Source organism: Erpetoichthys calabaricus, chromosome 3 (genome assembly GCF_900747795.2).
Source record: "Erpetoichthys calabaricus chromosome 3, fErpCal1.3, whole genome shotgun sequence".
In the NCBI taxonomy this organism is placed as follows: Eukaryota; Metazoa; Chordata; class Cladistia; order Polypteriformes; family Polypteridae; genus Erpetoichthys; species Erpetoichthys calabaricus.
In genome coordinates this window covers 299,084,659-299,105,846 of record NC_041396.2, presented here as the reverse complement: position 1 = coordinate 299,105,846, position 21,188 = coordinate 299,084,659, and the positions used below count along the sequence as shown (strand labels likewise).

The 21,188-nt window shown below is 42.1% G+C and overlaps 1 protein-coding gene and 1 long non-coding RNA gene across 4 annotated transcripts in view; both read left to right on the top strand.

Moving 5' to 3' along the window:
- The window catches only part of LOC127527205 (uncharacterized), a 201,450-nt gene that overhangs the window by 46,948 nt on the left and 133,314 nt on the right, over positions 1–21,188 (top strand). The gene's annotated exons all lie outside the window — the stretch shown is intronic.
- Positions 1–21,188, top strand: part of calcoco1a (calcium binding and coiled-coil domain 1a) — a 100,071-nt gene that overhangs the window by 54,934 nt on the left and 23,949 nt on the right. For 2 of the 3 annotated variants that reach the window (XM_028798579.2, XM_051925061.1), the window contains exons 8-10: positions 5,112–5,366; positions 9,793–9,906; positions 17,013–17,108. In XM_028798579.2, the coding sequence (XP_028654412.1) occupies positions 5,112–5,366; positions 9,793–9,906; positions 17,013–17,108 (465 nt within the window). The remainder of the gene's footprint in view (positions 1–5,111; positions 5,367–9,792; positions 9,907–17,012; positions 17,109–21,188) is intronic. The other variant, XM_028798580.2, reaches the window with a different exon arrangement.

Sequence of the window (21,188 nt, the reverse complement as noted above, 5' to 3'; positions counted from 1 at the left end):
ATTTTCCCTCATTTTATCCTTTAATCAAAAATCAAAATCTGAAAATTCCTTTCATTTTCGTTTTTGCTTCTAAAATGAAATTTCAAATACCAAAAAGTACACAGACCGAGAAAACGCCCTTTATTTATTTTGTCTAAACCAGACGTTTTTGTAGGTCAACAACCTGGTCAGGTAATGCACCACTTGCAGCAAACTCTGGTCACTGGAGTGTAGACTGGATCATCATTATGACGTTGGAACAGTATTCAGACGTGATTTTAGAGATGGCAAAACAAGGCCTGTCATCGAAAATTATAACCGTAAATCACCAAATGTTAGCTGTTTTGCAGTAAGTAACAACAATAATGTTCATAAAAGAACTGCTACATCAATGAAGCAAAGTTTGCAAAGTTTGCAAAGCTTGTATTTTTACCTGAAAGATGCGACTCAGTTTTTCTGCATTCATGTCCTCGTCCCAGAGTGTCGCTCTTTTCCTGTTCCCGAAAAACAACGTAATGGTCTATCCTCTGCTGATACTCTTCGCACATGTCGTCAAAAACCGCGCAGAAGAAGAAGTACTTCTGGTTTCAGACAACGAAAATGTGTCTGTTTTGTTGTTTTTGAGCTATTACACTTTCATTGTTTGAATCACAAATAAATCCAGAAAAGTATGTATAATTTTAAGTTTATGACTGCTATTTGTTACCATAGAATTAAAAAATACCATATTTCCCTAATTTTATTCTTTAATCAAAAATCAAAATCTAAAAATTCCTTTCATTTTCGTTTTTGCTTCTAAAATGAAACGTACACGGTTCTAAAAAACCCTTCACATACAGTAGACGACCAAAATATTTAAGTAATTGGGACTAAGCTCACTCCTGGGGGCCCCACTGGGATTAGGGGCTCTGAAGCTTAAGTTTCATTAGTTTCATACTAGAGCCTCCTGTGTATCCATGTCATGTTATGAAGGATAAAATCAAACCAATTTTGTAAGTTCAGCCATTTTAAAGGAGACTGGCTGTTTGGTCAGTTCCTCTGCTTATCTTATTCTGTGATGCACTATTAGAATGTCATGCATGTATTAATAAAATGCAATGCCTGTTTCATGTCAATAGCAGATGCTGTATACTTGTAGGAACAGGAAAACCAACTTTTAATAATAATAGCATAATAAATGAACGTTTGAATAGAAACAAATCAATATATCTTGTGGCTGGGTGCAGAATGACAGACAAGGCAACTTGTCCTGTCTGCTTTGAGTGAATATCTAAAGAAAACTGATGCCAGCAGGAAGACAATACAACAGAAATAGCCCCTGGCTCTCTTAAGATAATAGTGGGTCGTTCTTGAGAGTTCTATCTGGCGGTTCGGACTCATGCGGAATGACACCTCTGAGTTTCTTTTCAGTGTGAGCACCGGAAGGAACGGGGCTAAGGGACCTTGCTAGGTGGCTTCTCCAAGCTGCAGAGAGAAAATGAGAAAAGAGAATGTTAGTGACAATTAGAGGTGGGCGGTATGACCAAAATTCTATATCACGGTATTTTTCTAAATTCTGCCGGTTTCACGGTATTAGATGGTATTTTTTTCCCCATGCACGAGTGGATGTTAACCACATTTTCCACTGCAATTACTGCAGTAGACTGGCTAAGAATAACTTATTTGACTGTTATGGGAATTGTACATCGTACAAAAAGACATTTTAATGTGCACACAAGTATTAATCCAGGTTTGCATGGCCCCATAAAGTGATAGTTTTTAAGGGGGTGGCACTAAAGAGAAGGAATCACATTGCATGACAGATGCAGTCAAAATATAGAACCTTTAATTGAACAAATTTTGCAAAAGCTTAAACTATGATTTTGACAACATATTTTCAACCATCCAAAGAGGCATTTAGACTTAGTAAAATCTCCAGAGGTGTTTGTCAAAAGTTGGATTGCACTGAACACGTCTTAGAAAAGGAATAAATAGTAAATATTTTTTGTAAACCAACTACACTTTCTGTTAATGTTAACAATCTCTGTCCACTGACACGTTTAAGTGACATTTTAAACAATTTTACCATCATTATGCATAATATTTAAACTAATAAATAACAACAATAAAATACATAATAGTATTACTGATAGCTGCACCATTACTTCAAGGCTTCAAGCCCAGGTGCATTACACAGTATTCACCAAATTAAAATAAAATAAAACAAGTGCAACTTGGTGATGACATCTTACCAACTGTACCATCATTTAGGAAAACTGCATTAATATGGACCTTGCTTCAAGCTAAGCTACATACATAAATAATAAAAACTGCAACTTGCATTTATAATGCTGTTTGTGGTATAGCCCTATGGAAGCGCATTAGGGCCACTGTGAAGAACAAAAAATATGGACACGGAAGAAAAAAACAAACTATATGTCGAGAATAAATTCGACATGTTGACTATGTCAAGATTAAAGTCGACATTTCCACTTTATTCTCATAGTTTATTTTATAATTAAAGTAGAATGTTGTAAACTAAACTTCATCCTAAAATCAATGTTTAATTTACTAGATTTTCTCAAACCCCGTCACAAGTTAATGCAGCACATCAAATACTTTGTGTTAAGTGTTCCCCGACCCAGTCGTTAATCACTACACTTCTTAAACTGACTTCCTCCGCACTAACAGCAGGCGCCTGCAGCAATCACCGCACAGATAAACGTCTTTGTGAAATTAAAACTAGTTATTAACTTAGCCGACGGAGTGTTCAGAACTTTAAAAATATCTTCGTTATACATGTTTAATTATGCCATCAATTCAGAGTTGCGCCCATTTCTGAACGAGTCGCCAGCACATCGCAGGATCAATACAAGTAAAACATACACTTGCAAGTACAAAAACAAGTACAACTTGGCTTGCAGTGTTATCCAGTAGTATAGAAACAGTATTTACACATCTGACCTTTTAAAACCAAAGTATCTCCAGGAAACGGACGTGATTCCTTTTTTTTCGGCAAAACTTCTTCTGTGTCATTATGTTTAACTTTATCGTCAGCTTCAGTTTCAGAATACTCTCTGTCCATTTTCACCGCGCGGCATACCTATGCTACCGCCCACTATTTGGTGGTGTAGCAGTGAAAAAGAGCCCTAGTGCAACAAATCTGTGTTTAGCGGTGTAGCAGTGAAAAAGGTCCCCACGTGAACAGTTTCCCGCTGCGCCACGTTCCGAACGTCATTTAGACAATTTAAACCGGTGTTACGGTATAAGAAAAATCCATATCATAAAAAAATAAAAAACGGTTTTCGGTATGAAACGGTATACCGCCCAGCACTAGTGACAGTGCCCCTCTCTTGCCCCGGTGGGTTATCACGTACCTGTATCAAACCCATGAGGTGTTCCTCCGACGCGCATGCATGACAATCTATACTCTTGAGCCGATTTCTGTCCAGCCGGCACTTAAACCCGGTTGGACGGATTTGCAATATAATTGCAGTACACCATCTTTCAAAATGTTGTTTCTATTGCATGTACTAATGCGATTCCTCACACTTTTAACTTTATCCCTTATGTAACTTGTAAAAACAATGGCTAGATTTATACAAGGTGAGCCAAAAACAAGTACCACATTTGAAATGTTTATTCTACAAAAACGCTACAAGATAAAATCAATTTCATTACAACACAAGAATGGGTATACAAAATAGATTTGTTTCACTGTGTTTTTAAAAATGATGTCTTCAAGGTGGTGGCCATCATTAGCGATACACTCTTTTCGAGATGATTTCTGAACGCTCGCATGACTCGTTCGGCCATTTCAAGGGGAATAGCGGCGATTTCATGGCGAATGGCGTCCATGAGGGGCTTCAAGGTTTTGAGGTTGGTGTGTGTAGACCTTCGACTTGAGAAGAAATTGCACAGAGCGAGATCAGGCAAGCGTGAAGGCCACCTGACATCTCCTCGCAGGGAGATCAGCTTCCCCTGAAACATCTCCCACAAAACTTGCATGGATCTCGACTCAGGCCGTATGTATGAGCTGTTGCTCCAGGCATCCACCACATCCATTTCTTCCAGTTCTCTAGCATTTCAATGTAATTTCTGAAGTGACGATGACTGTTGCTCCCCAACTAAGGGCCTACAATGCCGAATTCTGCAACGGCACACCAAACTAACACGTGTGCTCACTGTGCGGGGGTCTGTGATGAAATTCACGGGGGTTGGTTTCAGCCCAATAGCAAAAGTTTTGATTAATTACGTAACCATTCAAATTGAAACGTGCTGCACATGACGATGGCATCTCGATGAACGGTTTGCATAATGTTCGTGCACAACACTCATCTCTCTCAGTGAGTTCCTGCACTCCCATCATTTTGTATGGATGGAAATTAAGGTCCTCATGCAAAATCAAAGATGTGTTGGAAATGCCTGAAGCAGAAGTGCGCTGAACGTCTAAGAAACTGCAAAATGGATGCCCTTATGGCTTGGATGTTTTCAGACGTTCGTACAGTCCGAGGACAGCCTGGAGATTTTCTCTTTGATGTTGTACCTGTCTGTCTAAATTTAGCCACCCGCTGAAGAATTGTTTTCCGATTTGGGACAGAATGCTGAAGTGCGTTCAGAAGGCGCGTTGTGTAATGATGATGGATTCGTTGTTTCTGAAGAACACTTTGACAGCAAAAGCAACATTGCGCACCGGACTAAGGCATGTGGCCGACTGAAAACTACAAGGGATCGTCTATCAAAGGACCCCCAGTCCAACCCACTCGGCTGCCTCTACCTCGCGCAATGACCTTGAGAAATGTGGTGCTTCATTTTGGGTCACCCTGTATTTCTAAAATCTAAACTGTCATCTTTCAGCCTTACTTAGTTATAAGGAAAAGAATGTATTAAAATAGGTGAGGGGATAAGGCCACCAAAGTAGGGCAGTAAACAGATGAAAATGTGCCGGAAAAAGATCACCTGAACAGGTGGATGGGAGAATAAGGGACAAACAATGCAAATAAATAGATGGGCAGCAGGTGAAAGCCTTTAGGCTGAGGCTGAATGAAGTCACATGTTAAAAGCAGGTAACAGATGGGATGAAACAAGGACAGCAGGATGACAAGGGAAATGTGGGGAATTACAGGCAAGTCACCTTGTCGCCCATCTGGTAGGAACGAGCTGAAACCCTAGAGGAGCAAGTGTGTGACCTCCAAGATCAGCTGTCTGCCGGTCAACAGAAGGCTGAAGTGCTGGCTGAGGAGCTGGCCTCTGCCCTGTCTGCAAGAGATCACGCCACATCGGAGCTGAAGAAGACGCTGCTGTTGACGGCCGAGCTGAATGTCCAGCTGGCAGACAGCACTCTGGCCTGGAAGGAGGGCCGATCCCAGTGGCTGCAGGAGAAGACGGTGCTGCTTGACAGCTTAGAGGTAAGACAAAGTTGTGGGATAAGAGTGTTGGATTATATCAGACTAGACAAAGAACCCGTTTCGACAGCATAAGATGAAACGGGCACGAGTGGAATAGTATAATATATAATAAGTATAAGCACCACAAACCTGATATAGGTGTATTGAATGAATGCATAATTAGGCCTTGAGCTGTAGTCGAAATCGCCTTTCAGACCTCTAGAGCTTTAATCGAAGTCGCCTTTCTCTTTGAATTTTTGCGGCCGTAAATCCGCCGCCTCCCGTGATGTTGGGGTTGGATGTCGGTCGAAGTCGCCTTTCTCTTTGAATTTTCGCGGCCGTAGTCGCCTTTCTCTTTGAATTTTCGCGGCCATAAATCCGCTGCCTGACGCGATGTCGGTCTCGTAAGGTTTTTTGGGCAGCTGCGCAGAAGGCGACTGCGCATTCGGCTTCGGACATGCACAGAAGGCGACTGTGCATTCGGCTTTGGACGGACGTGAGTGAGTGAGTGAGTGAGTGAGTGAGTGAGTGAGTGAGTGAGTGAGTGAGTGAGTGAGTGAGTGAGTGAGGAGACTGGCGAATTATGTATTAAGATGGTAGATTCCTACCATTTTCCCTGGACCTCCCATGTCCCCCACCCCATTCATAGGGAGAATGAGGAATAGTGAGTGAGAGAACTAATCCATCATTTACAATAGGAAACAGATTTTTTTTTTCTAAAATTTTGGTTCCTGAAAAAATTTGTAGTGATTATGATAGATATCTTCAATGGAAATCTGTATTGTTATCCTCATATTGATTGGCCAAAATTTTACTCCTGATGCCCTTCCTGATGTAACCCTCCCCATTTATCTGGGCTTGGGATCCCCGATGGCTGGGTTTTATTTACAATGGTGATGGACAGGTTGACAGAGGAGGTTCAAAAGGAGTCCCTGTGGACTATGATATTTGTGGATGACATTGTGATCTGTAGTGAGAGTAGGGAGAAGGTTGAGGAGACCCTGGAGAGGTGGAGATATGCTCTAGAGAGGAGAGAGGAGCGAAGGTCAGTAGGACCACCAAGACAGAATACATGTGTGTAAATGAGAGGAAGGTCAGTGGGATGATGAGGAGTCAGGGAGTAGAGTTGGCAAAGGTGGATGAGTTTAAATACTTGGGATCAACAGTACAGAGTAATGGGGATTGGGTAAGACTGGTGAAAAAGAGAGTGCAGGCAGGGTGGAGAAGAGTCTCAGGAGTGATTGGTGACAGACGGGTGTCAACAAGAGTGAAAGGGAAGGTCTACAGGACAGTAGTGAGACCAGCTATGTTATATGGGCTGGAGACGGTGGCACTGACCAGAAAGCAGGAGACAAAGCTGGAGGTAGCAAAGTTAAAGATGCTATGATTTGCATTGGGGGTAATGAGGATGGACAGGATTAGAAATGAGGACATTAGAGGGTCAGCTCAGGTTGAACGGTGGGGAGACAAAGTCAGAGAGGCGAGATTGTGTTGGTTTGGACATGTGCAGAGGAGAGATGTTGGGTATACTGGGAAAAGGGTGCTAAGGATAGAGCTGCCAGGCAAGGGGAAAAGAGAAAGACCTATAAGAGAAGGTTTATGGATGTGCTGAGAGAGAACATGCAGGTGGTGGGTGTGACAGAGCAAGATGACGAGGACAGGAAGAGATGGAAAAAGATGATCTGCTTTTGCGACCCCAAATGGGAGCGGCCGAAAGAAGAAGATGATAATCGATCTCTTCATGCTGAACACAAATGTAATTTCAGATTGACCGTACTTGTTTAAACATGAAATTGACATTTATTGAATTTACTTTTTTTTAAATGACCAATGATGCCAATACATTGTATTCGTTCATTTGAGCTCAAAATGATTTGCTGCTGATTTTCGTTTGTACTCTGCATCTTAAGCTTCTCATTTCATTGTCCAAAAGTAGTCAGCCAGAACTGGATTCTACTTGACCTGATAACCACATTTCCGTTGTTGCAGTTTCCTGGTGAAACCTTTCACTTCGTTCATCACTGACTGCACCAAGATTAGCAGGGAAGAATCCCACATGAGAATGCAGAAAAGGCTTCTTTAGTGTCATGTTGTGCTGTATGGCTTTTGAAAGCTTGAAATATAGTGCCAACTAGCTGGGACATAGTTTGGTTCCATATACTTGTCAAAAACATCCTTGAATGCCTTCCATGAGATTTCCTCTGGACCCACTCACAGATATACACAAACTGCTAGTCATTGATCTGATTTGTGCATCAACAAAAATGGCTGCCTTAATCTTAGCATCAGTTATTCCTGGAAACACCTGACTCAGATATTGAAATCCTTCACATTCCTTGTTTTTGACTTTAACAAAACTTTTCATCAGTCCAAGTTTTAAATGATGGAGAAGCAAAAATGTTGACATGTGACTCTCTGTCTTAGTATGTTGATTGGTCTGTGGCCTGATGTGGCTCTTAGATGGAATGACAGGGACACAGCGTGGCCTCTGTATTGGATGTGATAGCAGAGACACTGAGCTTTACCCCTATCCCGAATTTAAGTATGTCCTTTAATCCTTGACACACACCTTGCATCAGTGGACGTCTGTTGTGTCAGCTGTAATCCTGAATCTAAAATAAAACAAAACAAAAAATGCTTATTGTCAGAGATGAGACAATAGAGTCGCAAAAAGTTTTGTGGCAGCCACCCATATAAATTTTCCTTGCTGCGAAAGAGTTAAATCGTGTACAGATACGAGTCCAAAACAGAACTGACATAAGAAGGTAAAGATGGCGGTTTTAAGGGAGAGCAAAGGAAGTGAGGTCATTAGGAACAGAAACAGAAGTGGGGTCATCAGGGCTGGAACTGTAAATGAGATCTGGAAATTGAGGTCATCAGGGTCAGAAACCGGTAGTAAGGTCATTGGACCTAGGTGGAATTTCCCATAATCAGTCTACAGTGGAAAGAGAGAAAGGGTCAGCACACTCTGCCACCCCTTGGTCTGTGGAATTACTTTCATTCAGGCTCTTTAGCTGCCTCCCATGCGCATGTGTATGACATTATAAAATATGTTAATTATCACATAACTCACTCTTGGGGCCCTCTTCTGGAGCAGGTGACTATTTTCCTGTTTCCCTCATATATCCTTAAACTCCATAATAATGGAGTTATATGCAACACAGCAAGTTCAGTCAGTCATTTTCGAAGGCTCAACAGCTGTTTTATGCTTCCCTGAGGAAGGTCACTCTAGCCACTGTTTCCTCATGTGATCCTGCGAGCATTCATTAACTCTTTAATGCATCCCCAAGGCAGCTTATGTCACCCTCTTTCGCCTTTCAGTCACAGGTTTGAAGCCAAAAATCTTTAGCTGTTGTGAAATCCTTCCACCTCAAAGCACACAAAGGCAAGCAGACCTCTGGAAATTGACACAGAGGACCAGATCAGCCCTGAATTGGGCTCAGCCCAGGCAGCCTGTCCCCAAACTAAAAAGGCAGACTTCTAGCTACCATTGGCACAACAAATGAAGTCAAGCTTTTAAATAACAAATGACTATGGAGAAATGGAGAAGATGAAAGCTGTGAAACCTCTGATCTAAAACGAAACAAGGCACATTCTTTTATACAGGAAGATTTATGAAGGACTAGCTGTCCCCCGCGGCTCTGCACGCATAGTAGTGAAACAGGACAAACTTTAAATATCAATTTAAAAACTAAAAAAAATGTAATAATTTGTATTGAGAAGAATTTATATTGACAGTTTTCATTTTCAATGGCCTCTTGATATACAATATTTTTAGTTTTGCTTTCAGGGGCGAGAATGTAGCTGTGATCTCTTTGCCAAAAATGTAAAAAGTTGGCAAGGTATCTCTGGCCAAATGGAAGGTAGGTACGCTCTAACGTCAAACGTTGCCACTGTTTCTGATCGTGTTCATCTTTGATGGGAGAGTGTCCCCCACGTGGGGAGAAGACCACATGGCCGTGATATCCCTGCCAATGAGCAGATACCCTCTAAAACACATGTAGCTCTGATCTCTCTCTCAAAAACGTCAAACGTTACTCTTTAACAATCTCTAGATGATGATGTCTGGTTGAACAAACAGGTAGCGCTAACTAAGCGGAGGCAGGGTGCGCTCCAACACATAGCGAGAGACAGAGCGACTTGAACGGAGCCTGACGCATGAATGAGGAGGGGCCCCACCCGGCTCCCTACTCCTGAGGGCCCACCTATCTTCAGCCCGCAGCCTGTTTCTTGGATTCGTGTGAATAAATCGGTGCCGCAACTGAACTATACAGGTGCTGGTCATAAAATTAGAATATCATGACAAAGTTGATTTATTTCAGTAATTCCATTCAAAAAGTGAAACTTGTATATTAGATTCATTCATTACACACAGACTGATGTATTTCAAATGTTTATTTCTTTTAATGTTGATGATTATAACTGACAACTTCAGATGTCTCTTCAGGTGGAAAAGGAGAAGATCCTGAATCTGAGCTGTGAGGTCCTTAAACTTGAAGAATCACTTCAGAAAGAGCGAATCGACAAAGAGAGGTTTAGACTTAAGCATGACTGCAGCTTGGTAAGTCCCCTGGGGTGACCCTGTCAGTGGGGGGGGGGGGGGGGGCTCTTTTAGCATAAAGCAGTGCAGACTTAAATTTACAAAGAAAGCAACGTGACACACTGTTAGGGCATACTAAGCATGTTGCGTGACCCTTTATACTGCAGTTTGATGCCACAAGTTCACAATCTTCAGACCTGTTCGTCTCTCTCCCGGTAACAGTCTTGCTGAGTATGTCGAACAAAATTAAGTGAAAAGTGAAATACAGCAATAAAAATTGTATTGTGAGGAGAGACAATACATAAGTAAAAACCCAATAATATGTGAGCATAAATAATTAAATACATCACAAAATAAATATTTTTGTTGGTTATTTCTTTAAGTATAGTGCCTTTCAAAAGTATCCGTCTCCCTCGGTGTTTGTCACATTATAGTCTGACATTGAAATGGATTTTTGGAGGGTTAGCACAGCAAGCTGCGGTGCACTGGGTGTTCTGACACTCGCATGCCCATCGTAGGCACTTTCAGTGGTGGACTGAACTAGTACAAAATATTTATTATTGTAGCACAAACAGTAATTAAGACGAAAAAAATACAGAAATGCAGAGTTTGCATAAGTATTCAAAGTCAATACTTTGTAGAGCCCTCATTTGCTGTAATTCCAACGGTGAGTCTCTTGTTGAGTGTCTCTATTAGCTTAGTACACCTCACCACTGGGATTTTAACTCACTCCTCAAGGCCAAACTGCTCCATCTCCTTCATCTTTGATGGGTTGTGTTGATGTCCAGCCATCTTCAAGTTACGCCATAGATTCTCCACTGGGTTGAGGTCTGGGCTTTGACTCGGCCATTCCAAGACATTTCAGTGTTTCCCTTTGAACCACTCCAGTGTCGCTTTAGCAGTATGTTCAGGGTCATTCATTGTCCTGCTGGAAGGTGAACCTTCATCCCAGTCTCAAATCTCTGGCAGACCGAAACAGGTTTTCCTCAAGACTTGCCCTTTTAATTTGTGCCATCCATCTTTCCTTCAGTCCTGACCAGTTTTCCTGCCCCCACAGCATGATGCTGCCACCACCATGTCTCACTGTCAGAATGGTGTTCTCGGCGTGATGGGAAGTATTGGGTTTGTGCCAGACATGCCGTTTCCCTTTCCCTCAGTTTTAGTCTCTCTCTTCTTATTTTTTTTTCTTTAAGCATTGACTTTTTTTTGGACATTCTTCTATGAAGCCTAACTCTGTGGAGTGTATGGCTTAAAGTGGTCCTATGGACAGACCATCTCCGCTGAGGATATTTGCAGCTCCATCAGTGTTATCCTTGGTGTCTTCTTTGCATCTCTGATTGCTTGGGTTGTGAGTTTTGATGGGCGGCTTTCTCTTGTCAGGTTGGCAGTGGTGCCACTCTCCTTCCATTTTGTTACAACAGACCCCCGTGACCCTGTGTTAGGATATAGTGGGTTGGATAATGAATGGATGGATGGATGTATTTAATGGTGTGCAGTGGAATATTCAAAGTTTGGGATTTTTTTTTTTCAACTAAACTACTTCTTCACAACTTTGTCTCTTACCTGTTAGGAGTGCTCCTTGGTCTTCATGTTGCTTGTTTAGTGCTGTTGCAGAGTCAGGGGCCTTTCAGAACAGGGCTATTTATATAGACATCATGTGACAGATCATGTGACACTTTGATTGCACACAGGTGGACCCTAATCAATGAATTTTGTGACTTATGAAGTTAATTGGTTGGACCAGATGTTATTTAAGGGTCTCATAGCAAAGGGGACGAATACATGTGCACTTCAAACGTTTCAGTTTTTACTTGTTTATACAGTATATATATATATGTATATATATGTGTATATATATATATATATACATTTTCCAACCCGCCGAATCCAAACACAGGGTCACGGGGGTCTGCTGGAGCCAATCCCAGCCAACACAGGGCACAAGGCAGGAACCAATCCCGGGCAGGGTGCCAACCCACCGCAGATATATATATATATATATATATATATATAAAAACACAAAGTTTATATTTTAAAGAATTTATTTGCAAATTATGGTGGAAAATAAGAATTTGGTCACCTACAAACAAGAAAGATTTCTGGCTCTCACAGACCTGTAACTTCTTCTGTAAGAGGCTCCTCTGTCCTCCACTGGTTACCTGTATTAATGGCACCTGTTTGAACTCGTTATCAATATAAAAGACACCTGTCCACAACCTCAAACAGTCACACTCCAAACTCCACTATGGCCAAGACCAAAGAGCTGTCAAAGGACACCAGAAACAAAATTGTAGACCTGCACCAGGCTGGGAAGACTGAATCTGCAATAGGTAAGCAGGTTGGTGTGAAGAAATCAACTGTGGGAGCAATTATTAGAAAATGGAAGACATACAAGACCACTGATAATCTCCCTCGATCTGGGGCTCCACGCAAGATCACACCCCGTGGGGTCAAAATGATCACAAGAACGGTGAGCAAAAATCCCAGAACCACACGGGGGGACCTAGTGAATGACCTGCAGAGAGCTGGGACCAAAGTAACAAAGGCTACCATCAGTAACACACTACGCTGCCAGGGACTCAAATCCTGCTTGCCAGTGCATGTGCAGGCCCGTCTGAAGTTTGCTAGAGAGCATTTGGATGATCCAGAAGAGGAGAATGTCATATGGTCAGATGAAACCAAAATAGACCTTTTTGGTAAAAACTCTACTCGTCGTGTTTGGAGGAGAAAGAATGCTGAGTTGCATCCAAAGAACACCATACCTACTGTAAAGCATGGGGGTGGACACATCATGCTTTGGGGCTGTTTTTCTGCAAAGGGACCAGGACGACTGATCCGTGTAAAGGAAAGAATGAATGGGGCCATGTATCGTTAGATTTTGAGTGAAATTCTCCTTCCATCAGCAAGGGCATTGAAGATGAAACGTGGCTGGGTCTTTCAGCATGACAATGATCCCAAACACACCGCCCGGGTAACGAAGGAGTGGCTTCGTAAGAAGCATTTCAAGGTCCTGGAGTGGCATAGCCAGTCTCCAGATCTCAACCCCATAGAAAATCTTTGGAGGGAGTTGAAAGTCCGTGTTGCCCAGCGACAGCCCCAAAACATCACTGCTCTAGAGGAGATCTGCATGGAGGAATGGGTCAAAATACCAGCAACAGTGTGTGAAAACCTTGTGAAGACTTACAGAAAACGTTTGACCTCTGTCATTGTCAACAAAGGGTATATAACAAAGTATTGAGATGAACTTTTGTTATTGACCAAATACTTTTTTTCCACCATAATTTGCAAATAAATTCTTCAAAAATCAGACAATGTGATTTTCTGAATTTTTTTTTCTCATTTTGTCTCTCATAGTTGAGGTATACCTATGATGAAAATTACAGGCCTCTCTCATCTTTTTAAGTGGGAGAACTTGCACAATTGGTGGCTGACTAAATACTTTTTTGCCCCACTGTATATATATATATATGTAGTGGAATAAGTGCTGTGTTGGTGCCGACCCGACACAGACTGACAACGGAGGCAGAGGTAAAAATAAAACAAAAAGATTTATTTTGTCATCAGCTGTGGGGCACGTCTTCACAGGCCCTACACAGTCCCCAAAAACACACACAAAGAAAACACCCAAAGAAACACACTTCAGACACAGACTCCTGCCATGATGATGAATTCACAGCTTCATGAATTTCAGTGCAGCCACTTTGCTCAGTAATTCTGTCCAACATGTTCTTTCATTCATATCTGTCACCAATGGCCACAGTCCAAACTCTGAGCATCAATTTTGCTGGCCTTTGGAATCCTGTGGCACACAGGCACGAGCACAGTTAAGACCAATCAAAGCACAGAACTCAGTAGTTCCATCTAGTGAAGTTTTTGTACTGGAGAAACCACAATAATATGCATGGTGGAACATTTGTAGCATGTCACATTTTTAAAAAGCGTACTTCGCTCCTCTGTGGAGATGCAAATTTGAGGCCTAAGTAGAACATTAGAATGATTTATACAAGAACAGGCCATTCATCCCAACAAAGTCTGCCTTTCCTATCCATTTAATTCTACTTAAATAACATCAGGTCGAGTTTTGATGGTCCCTAAAGTCCTACTGTCCACCACACTACTTGGCCACTTGTTCTCTGTGTGAAGGTAAACTTAGTAATGTTTGTGTAGTACTTGGGTGTTGTACCGTGTTAGCCATTATGGATGTACTGAGAAGTTAAGCAAAATGACACCTTTTATTGGCTAGAAAGATTACCATGTGTAAGCTTTCCTGAAGAAGGGGCCTGAGTTGCCTTGAAAGCCTGCATATTGTAATCTTTCTAGTTATCCAATAAAAGGGGTAATTTTGCTTAATGTTTGTGTGAAATTTACCCTTAACAAGTTTCTAACTGTGTCCCCGTGTTCTTGATGAACTCATTTTAAAGTCATCTTCTCGATCCACTGTACAATTCCCTTCAAAATTTTAAACACTTCAGTCAGGTCTCCTCTTAGTCGTCTTTTTTTTTTTTAAACTGTAAAGGCTCATCCCTTGTAGTCCTAATCAGCCTCGTCGTTCTTCTCTGGACCTTTTTCTAGTGCTGTTATGTCCTTTTTGTAGCCTAGAGTCCCAAACTGCACCCAGGACTCCAGATGAGGCCTCACCAGTGTGTTATCAAACTTGAGCAGAACCTCCTTGGTCTTGTACTCCACACACATCAAGGCGCTATATAACCTGACATTCTGTTAGCCTTCTTAATGGCTTCTGAACACTGTCTGGAAGTTGATACCATCAAGTCCACCATGATTCCTAAGTCCTTCTCATAAGGTGTTCTCTCAATTTTCTGTCCTCCCATCGTGTATTCAAACCTCACATTTTTACTTCCTACATGCAATACTTTACATTTAATTACATTAAATTAATCTGACACACTTCTGCCCAACCTTGTATGCTTTCCAAATCAGCTCTGGAACTCACTACCATCTGAGCTTAGAAATATTGAATCATTTTCACTTTTCAAATCTAAACTTAAAACTCATTTGTTTAAGACTGCTTTTTCTCTTTGATTACAATTTCTCTGTCTGATTTTAATTTTTGTATTTTAGTTTTGTTTATATTGTAATGTGTGTTTTGTCTGTTGTTTGGTGTCCTTGAGTGTTTAGAAAGGCACCTACAAATAAATAAAATGTATTATTATTATTATTATAAGTCCCTCTGTGATGATTCAACAGATTCTCGATTTACTGCCAATCCACCTAGCTTGATATCATCTGCACTTGTTATTTAAATTCCTGTCCAAATCATTTGTATCTCTCTATTATAAAAGAAAATCTTGAGACGAGACTTTTGCCAAGAGATTTTGTCAAGTCCCGCCCTCCTCTCAGCCACGCCCACGGTCCTCTCACCTCTTATTGGTGTGAATGCTTTTGTCAGACACACTTCCTGCGCTCTCAACGCTTATAAATTTTTATGTTTTCCTCACTTGAAGTTTCCAATAAAATAAGATTTATTATGTCGAAATCTTATTGATGAATTTCATCCCAAAGGGTTATCAACAGAAGAAATGAGTACACGGGCCATCCTAGCACTGAGAAACAATGAAGTCAAACAAATTAACGTGAAAATTGTCGATTGGTTACATGGCAATGACATGTAAAATTTTAACAGGCGACAAGAATGGTAATGTAGTACATCTTCAGGGGATAGCATTAGACACCAAAGGAGATCTTGATATGCCATTCGTATTAAAACGTTTACAGTTTAACGTTAGAGTAGCTTTTGCTATGACAATTAACAAATCACAGGGACAAACATTCGAAAAAGTCGGTTTATTTATCAGAGAGAAAGAAACGATATTCACTCACGGGCAGGTATACGTTGTGTTGTCACGATGTAAATCCAAACACAGAATCAAAATTCAATGCGATATTAACGAAAAGTTAATTAAAAAAAATTGTTTTTAAGTTTTTTTAAGTTTTACAATAAAAGTGTAAGTTTAAAAAGTATTTGCGTGTTAATTTCAAAGCCAGAAAGAACAAAAACGTGTAACGCAACGAATACCTCTAACGCAAAATGAAACATAATTTTCTTTCAATTTATTAAATTTTACTATTTTTTAATATGGTTAAATACTCGCTGTAATGTAAAATAGTTTGTTATTTTCATGGGAATTGTTACTTATGCATAATAAAACTATCTGTTTAAATTGTACACCCGCTTCCCGATATGCGAGCAGCAGATCCGCGAAGTGGCTAGCGTGTAGTACCCGCCTGGGGATTGGCAAGTGAAGCGAGCAGGGGACAGAGCCCCCTAGTATATATTAAAAATAGCAGCGGTACGAGCACTGACCCCCTACTGGACTCCACTCTTAATGTCAGCCAATTCTAATGAGGTTCTTCACACCATCATCCTCAGCTTCCTGAGTCTGAGCAATTCTGAGCCCATTGACACACCACACCCTGAACTCCAATTCTTGTAATTTGATGCCTGACCTCTCGTGTGGCACCGAGAATAGATTTTACCGGTCTGGTGCATATTACATGTACTAGGTTGGTAGCATGTGCTGATTACAGCACGTTACCACATGGCAAACCACCCGGATTGTGGTCTTAGTGCAGCCATGCAATGGGTGACACCTCAGCACCGCACTGCAGCATTATGAGGCTTTTTACAATGGCTGGAGTGCCAATCCTGCCAACAACCCCCAGGATTTCCATGCACTAGGAAGTTGTAGAAAAGAACACAGGGGTAAACATGGAGCTGTAAAGCTTTAGGAGGCAAAACTCTTTATTTTTGAACATTAAAAACACCCTTCAAACCTCAAAAAACAATTGAGAAATCACCTGCGAAAAGAATTTAATTTGTAAGGATCATGAAACTGAACGTGGATCAAAACTTGCCTTTTTTTGTTAATCACTAATTTGTAAGTTATTTGGAAAAAGTGCAAAAGGTGTCAGTGATACGTAATATGCATGAATTTGTGGAAAATAGCTTGTGTGTCTCCCCATGGCTACATCTGGAGACTGAAAATAAAGTGTGTGTTTCAGTAATGTGAAATTATCTGTGTGACCGTCTGTTTTTTCAAACATTCTTAATTATGAAAATTGGAATGTCAGAAACGAAGCTCACACCCTGTCAACACTGCCTCCTGTAGGTGCAGCTTGGAGATGCAATGCAGACGGTCAAGGAGCTCAAGTCCACCCTGGTTGCAATTCAGAAAGAACGAGACCAGCTGGCTGTGGAGAAGGAGGTAAGCTATTTGTACGTTCTTTACCGTGAAAGCTGTGTTGAGATGTGGAGCAGTTTGTTTTCAAAGGTTCTGGGATTGGTTACAGCTGCCCTGAGATCCACCTCTGGATGAGAAGGTTAGGAAAAAATGATGGATGAATAGCAATATGACAAAGTAAAATTTAGATAGAATATTACAGCTGCAGTAAATCCTTTGGCATTAACAATATGCTCTGCTTTTCAATTAAGTCACGATAGTAGGATCACATTCTGCTTAATAAACTAGTAACACATCATTGAAGACGTCATTTAAAGACTGACAGGACACAGAGAGTTAGGGGCAAGCCAGGTGTGTAAAATCACATAAAGATAGAACTTTATTTGTCCCCAGGGAGTAAGTTGCCTTTTTACAGAAGCTCTTTAAATAAATAGATAGATAGATAGATAGATAGATAGATAGATAGATAGATAGATAGATAGATAGATAGATAGATAGATAGATAGATAGATAGATAGATAGATAGATACTTTATTAATCCCAATGGGAAATTCACATTCTTCAGCAGCAGCATACTGATACAATAAATAATATTAAATTAAAGAATGATAATAATACAGGTGAAAAAAAAAAAACAGACAATAACTATGTATAATGTTAAATATTAACGTTTACCCCCCCTGGTGGAATTAAAGAGTCGCATAGTTTGGGGGAGGAACGATCTCCTCAATCTGTCTGTGGAGCAGGACAGTGACAGCAGTCTGTCACTGAAGCTGCTCTTCTGTCTGGAGATGACATTATTTAGTGGATGCAGTGGATTCTCCATAATTGATAGGAGCCTGCTGAGCGCCCTTCACTCTGCCACAGATGTTAAACTGTCCAGCTCCATGCCAACAATAGAGCCTGCCTTCCTCACCAGTTTGTCCAGGCGTGAGGCGTCTTTCCTCTTAATGCTGCCTCCCCAGCACACCACTGCATAGAAGAGGGCGCTCGCCACAACTGTTTGATAGAACATCTGCAGCATCTTATTGCAGATGTTGAAGGAAGCCAGCCTTCTAAGGAAGTATAACCGGCTTTGTCCTTTCTTGCACAGCGCATCAGTATTGGCAGTCCAGTCTAATTTATCATCCAGCTGCACTCTCAGATATTTATAGGTCTGCACCATCTGCACACAGTCACCTCTGATGATCACTGGGTCTATGAGGGGTCTGGGCCTCCTAAAATCCACCACCAGCTCCTTGGTTTTGCTGGTGTTCAGGTGTAGGTGGTTTGAGTCGGACCATTTAACAAACTCATTGATTAGGTCCCTATACTCCTCCTCCAGCCCATTCCTGATACAGCCCACAATAGCAGTGTCATCAGCGAACTTTTGCACATGGCAGGACTCCGAGTTGTATTGCAAGTCCGATGTATATAGGCTGAACAGGACCGGAGAAAGTACAGTCCCTTGTGGCGCTCCTGTGTTGCTGACCACAATGTCAGACGTGCAGTTCCCAAGACGCACATACTGAGGTCTGTCTTTAAGATAGTCCACGATCCATGCCACTAGGTATGAATCTAATCCCATCTCTGTCAGCTTGTCCCTAAGGAGCAGAGGTTGGATTGTGTTGAAGGCGCTAGAGAAGTCTAGAAACATAATTCTTACAGCACCACTGCCTCTGTCCAAGTGAGAGAGGGATCGGTGTAGCATATAGATGATGGCATCTTCCGCTCCCACCTTCTCCTAATATGCAAACTGCAGAGGGTCAAGGGCGTGTTGAACCTGTGGCCTAAGGTGGTGAAGCAGCAGCCTCTCCATGGTCTTCATCACATGTGATGTCAGAGCAACAGGCCGAAAGTCATTCAGCTCACTAGGACGTGATACCTTTGGGACTGGGGTGATACAAGATGTTTTCCAAGGCCTCGGGACTCTCCCCTGTTCCAGGCTCAGGTTGAAGATGCGCTGTAGAGGACCCCCCAGCTCCGATGCACAGACCTTCAGCAGTCGTGGCGATACTCCATCTGGACCCGCTGCTTTGCTGGCACGAAGTCTCCTCAGCTCTCTGCTCACTTGCGCTGTTGTAATTATGGGTGGGGATGTTTTTCCTATGCTGGTATCAGCAGAAGGATGTGTGGAGGGTGCAGTACTCCGAGGTGAGAGTGAGAGTGGGTTAGGGTGGTCAAACCTGTTAAAAAAGTTGTTCATTTGGTTTGCTCTCTTCACGTCTCTCTCAATGGTGGTACCCCGCTTCGAGCTGCAGCCAGTGATGATCTTCATCCCATCCCACACTTCCTTCATGCTGTTATTCTGCAACTTCTGCTCCAGCTTTCTCCTGTACTGCTCCTTCGCCGCCCTGAGTTGGACTCGGAGTTCCTTCTGCACGCGCTTGAGCTCATGCTGATCACCGTCTTTAAAAGCCCTTTTCTTCTGATTCAAATGGCCCTTGATGTCACTTGTAATCCATGGCTTGTTGTTAGCATAGCAGCGTACTGTTCTTACTGGAACTACAATGTCCATACAGAAGTTGATGTAGTCAGTAGTGCAGTCAACAACTTCCTCAATGTTCTCACTATGAGATCCCTGCAGGATATCCCAGTCTGTAGTTCCAAAACATTCTCTCAGAGTATTCTCAGCCTCCGGAGTCCACTTCCTGAATGATCGTGTGGTTACAGGTAGGACTCTAACTTTTGGTTTATAGTGAGGCTGAAGCAGAACCAGGTTATGATCTCCTTTCCCAAGCGCAGGCAGCGGGGTGGCGCTGTATGCATCTTTAACGTTTGCATAAAGTAAATCAATAGTCTTATTTCCCCGGGTGTTACAGTGCACATACTGGGAGAATGCAGGTAATGTTTTGTCCAGCGTCACATGGTTAAAGTCTCCAGCGATTAGCACAAGCGCCTCAGGGTGCTGCGTTTGTAACTTAGCAACAGCGGAATGGATGATGTCACTCGCTATCTCCACGTCTGCCCGAGGAGGAATGTATACAATAACAACAATGACATGTCCAAACTCTCTGGGCAAATAGTAGGGACGCAAACTTACGGCCAACAGTTCGATATCCCTGCAGCAAGTGGAGATTTTGACGTTAACATGTCCAGAGTGACACCACCGTGTATTAACATAGAGAGCGAGTCCTCCTCCTTTGTGCTTACCACAGGTACTTGCATCTCTGTCCGCTCTAACTGTGCTAAACCCGGGTAGCTCCACGTTGGCATCTGGGATGGTGTTATTTAGCCAGGTTTCGCAAAAACACAACAAACTGCATTCTCTGTAGGTCCTTACATTTTTCACCAGTGCAGCCAGTTCGTCGATCTTATTTGAGATTGAGTTTACATTCCCCAGAATCACAGAAGGCACCGAAGGCTTGAAACGCCACTTTCTCGCAAGCCACTTCTTTTTTAGCTTAGTGCCGGCTCTGCTGCCACGATACCGCCTTCTTACCTCGTCGGGTAAATATGGAACCACACCGGCACTGGCATTTGTTCTCAGCGCCCGAAGTTGAGTACTTGAATAGGCGAGTCTCGGCGTGTTAAAATCCATGCCCACGTTGTAAAAGTAAGTGTGTCCAGGGAAGGAATCCACATAAAATAAAGTGGTAGGAGTGATCAATAAATAAAAATAGAAAAATAAAAGTAGAAAAGTACACATACATATACAGTCATACACGGAGCTGCTGAAAAGGCTGCCACTCACGGCGGCGCCGGATGCACATATATACAGTGGAACCTCGGTTCACGAACGTCTTGGTACACGTACAACTCAGTTTACGAACAAAAAGTTCGCCAAACTTTTGCCTCGGTTCACGACCACACACTCGGTATACAAACAAGCCAGTTTCCCTTTCGGTTTGTGCGCGCTGAAGATTTCCGCACGTGTTGCATTGTTCTCGGTCAGACGTGCGTGCTTGCACATACGTGCATGCGTGCTTTCGCTGTGAAGTCTTTGTGCTATATTTCATTTCGCTTCTGGTTCGTAAGCGCCGATTACTGTATTTAAGCACGTGTTCAGCCTCTCCCTATTCGTTGTTCTCAGTCAGACATGCGTGCTTTACCTGTGAAGTCTTTGTGCTCTACAGTATTTTGTGTGCTTTTGCAATTAACCACGGCTTCTAAGCAAGTAAAGAG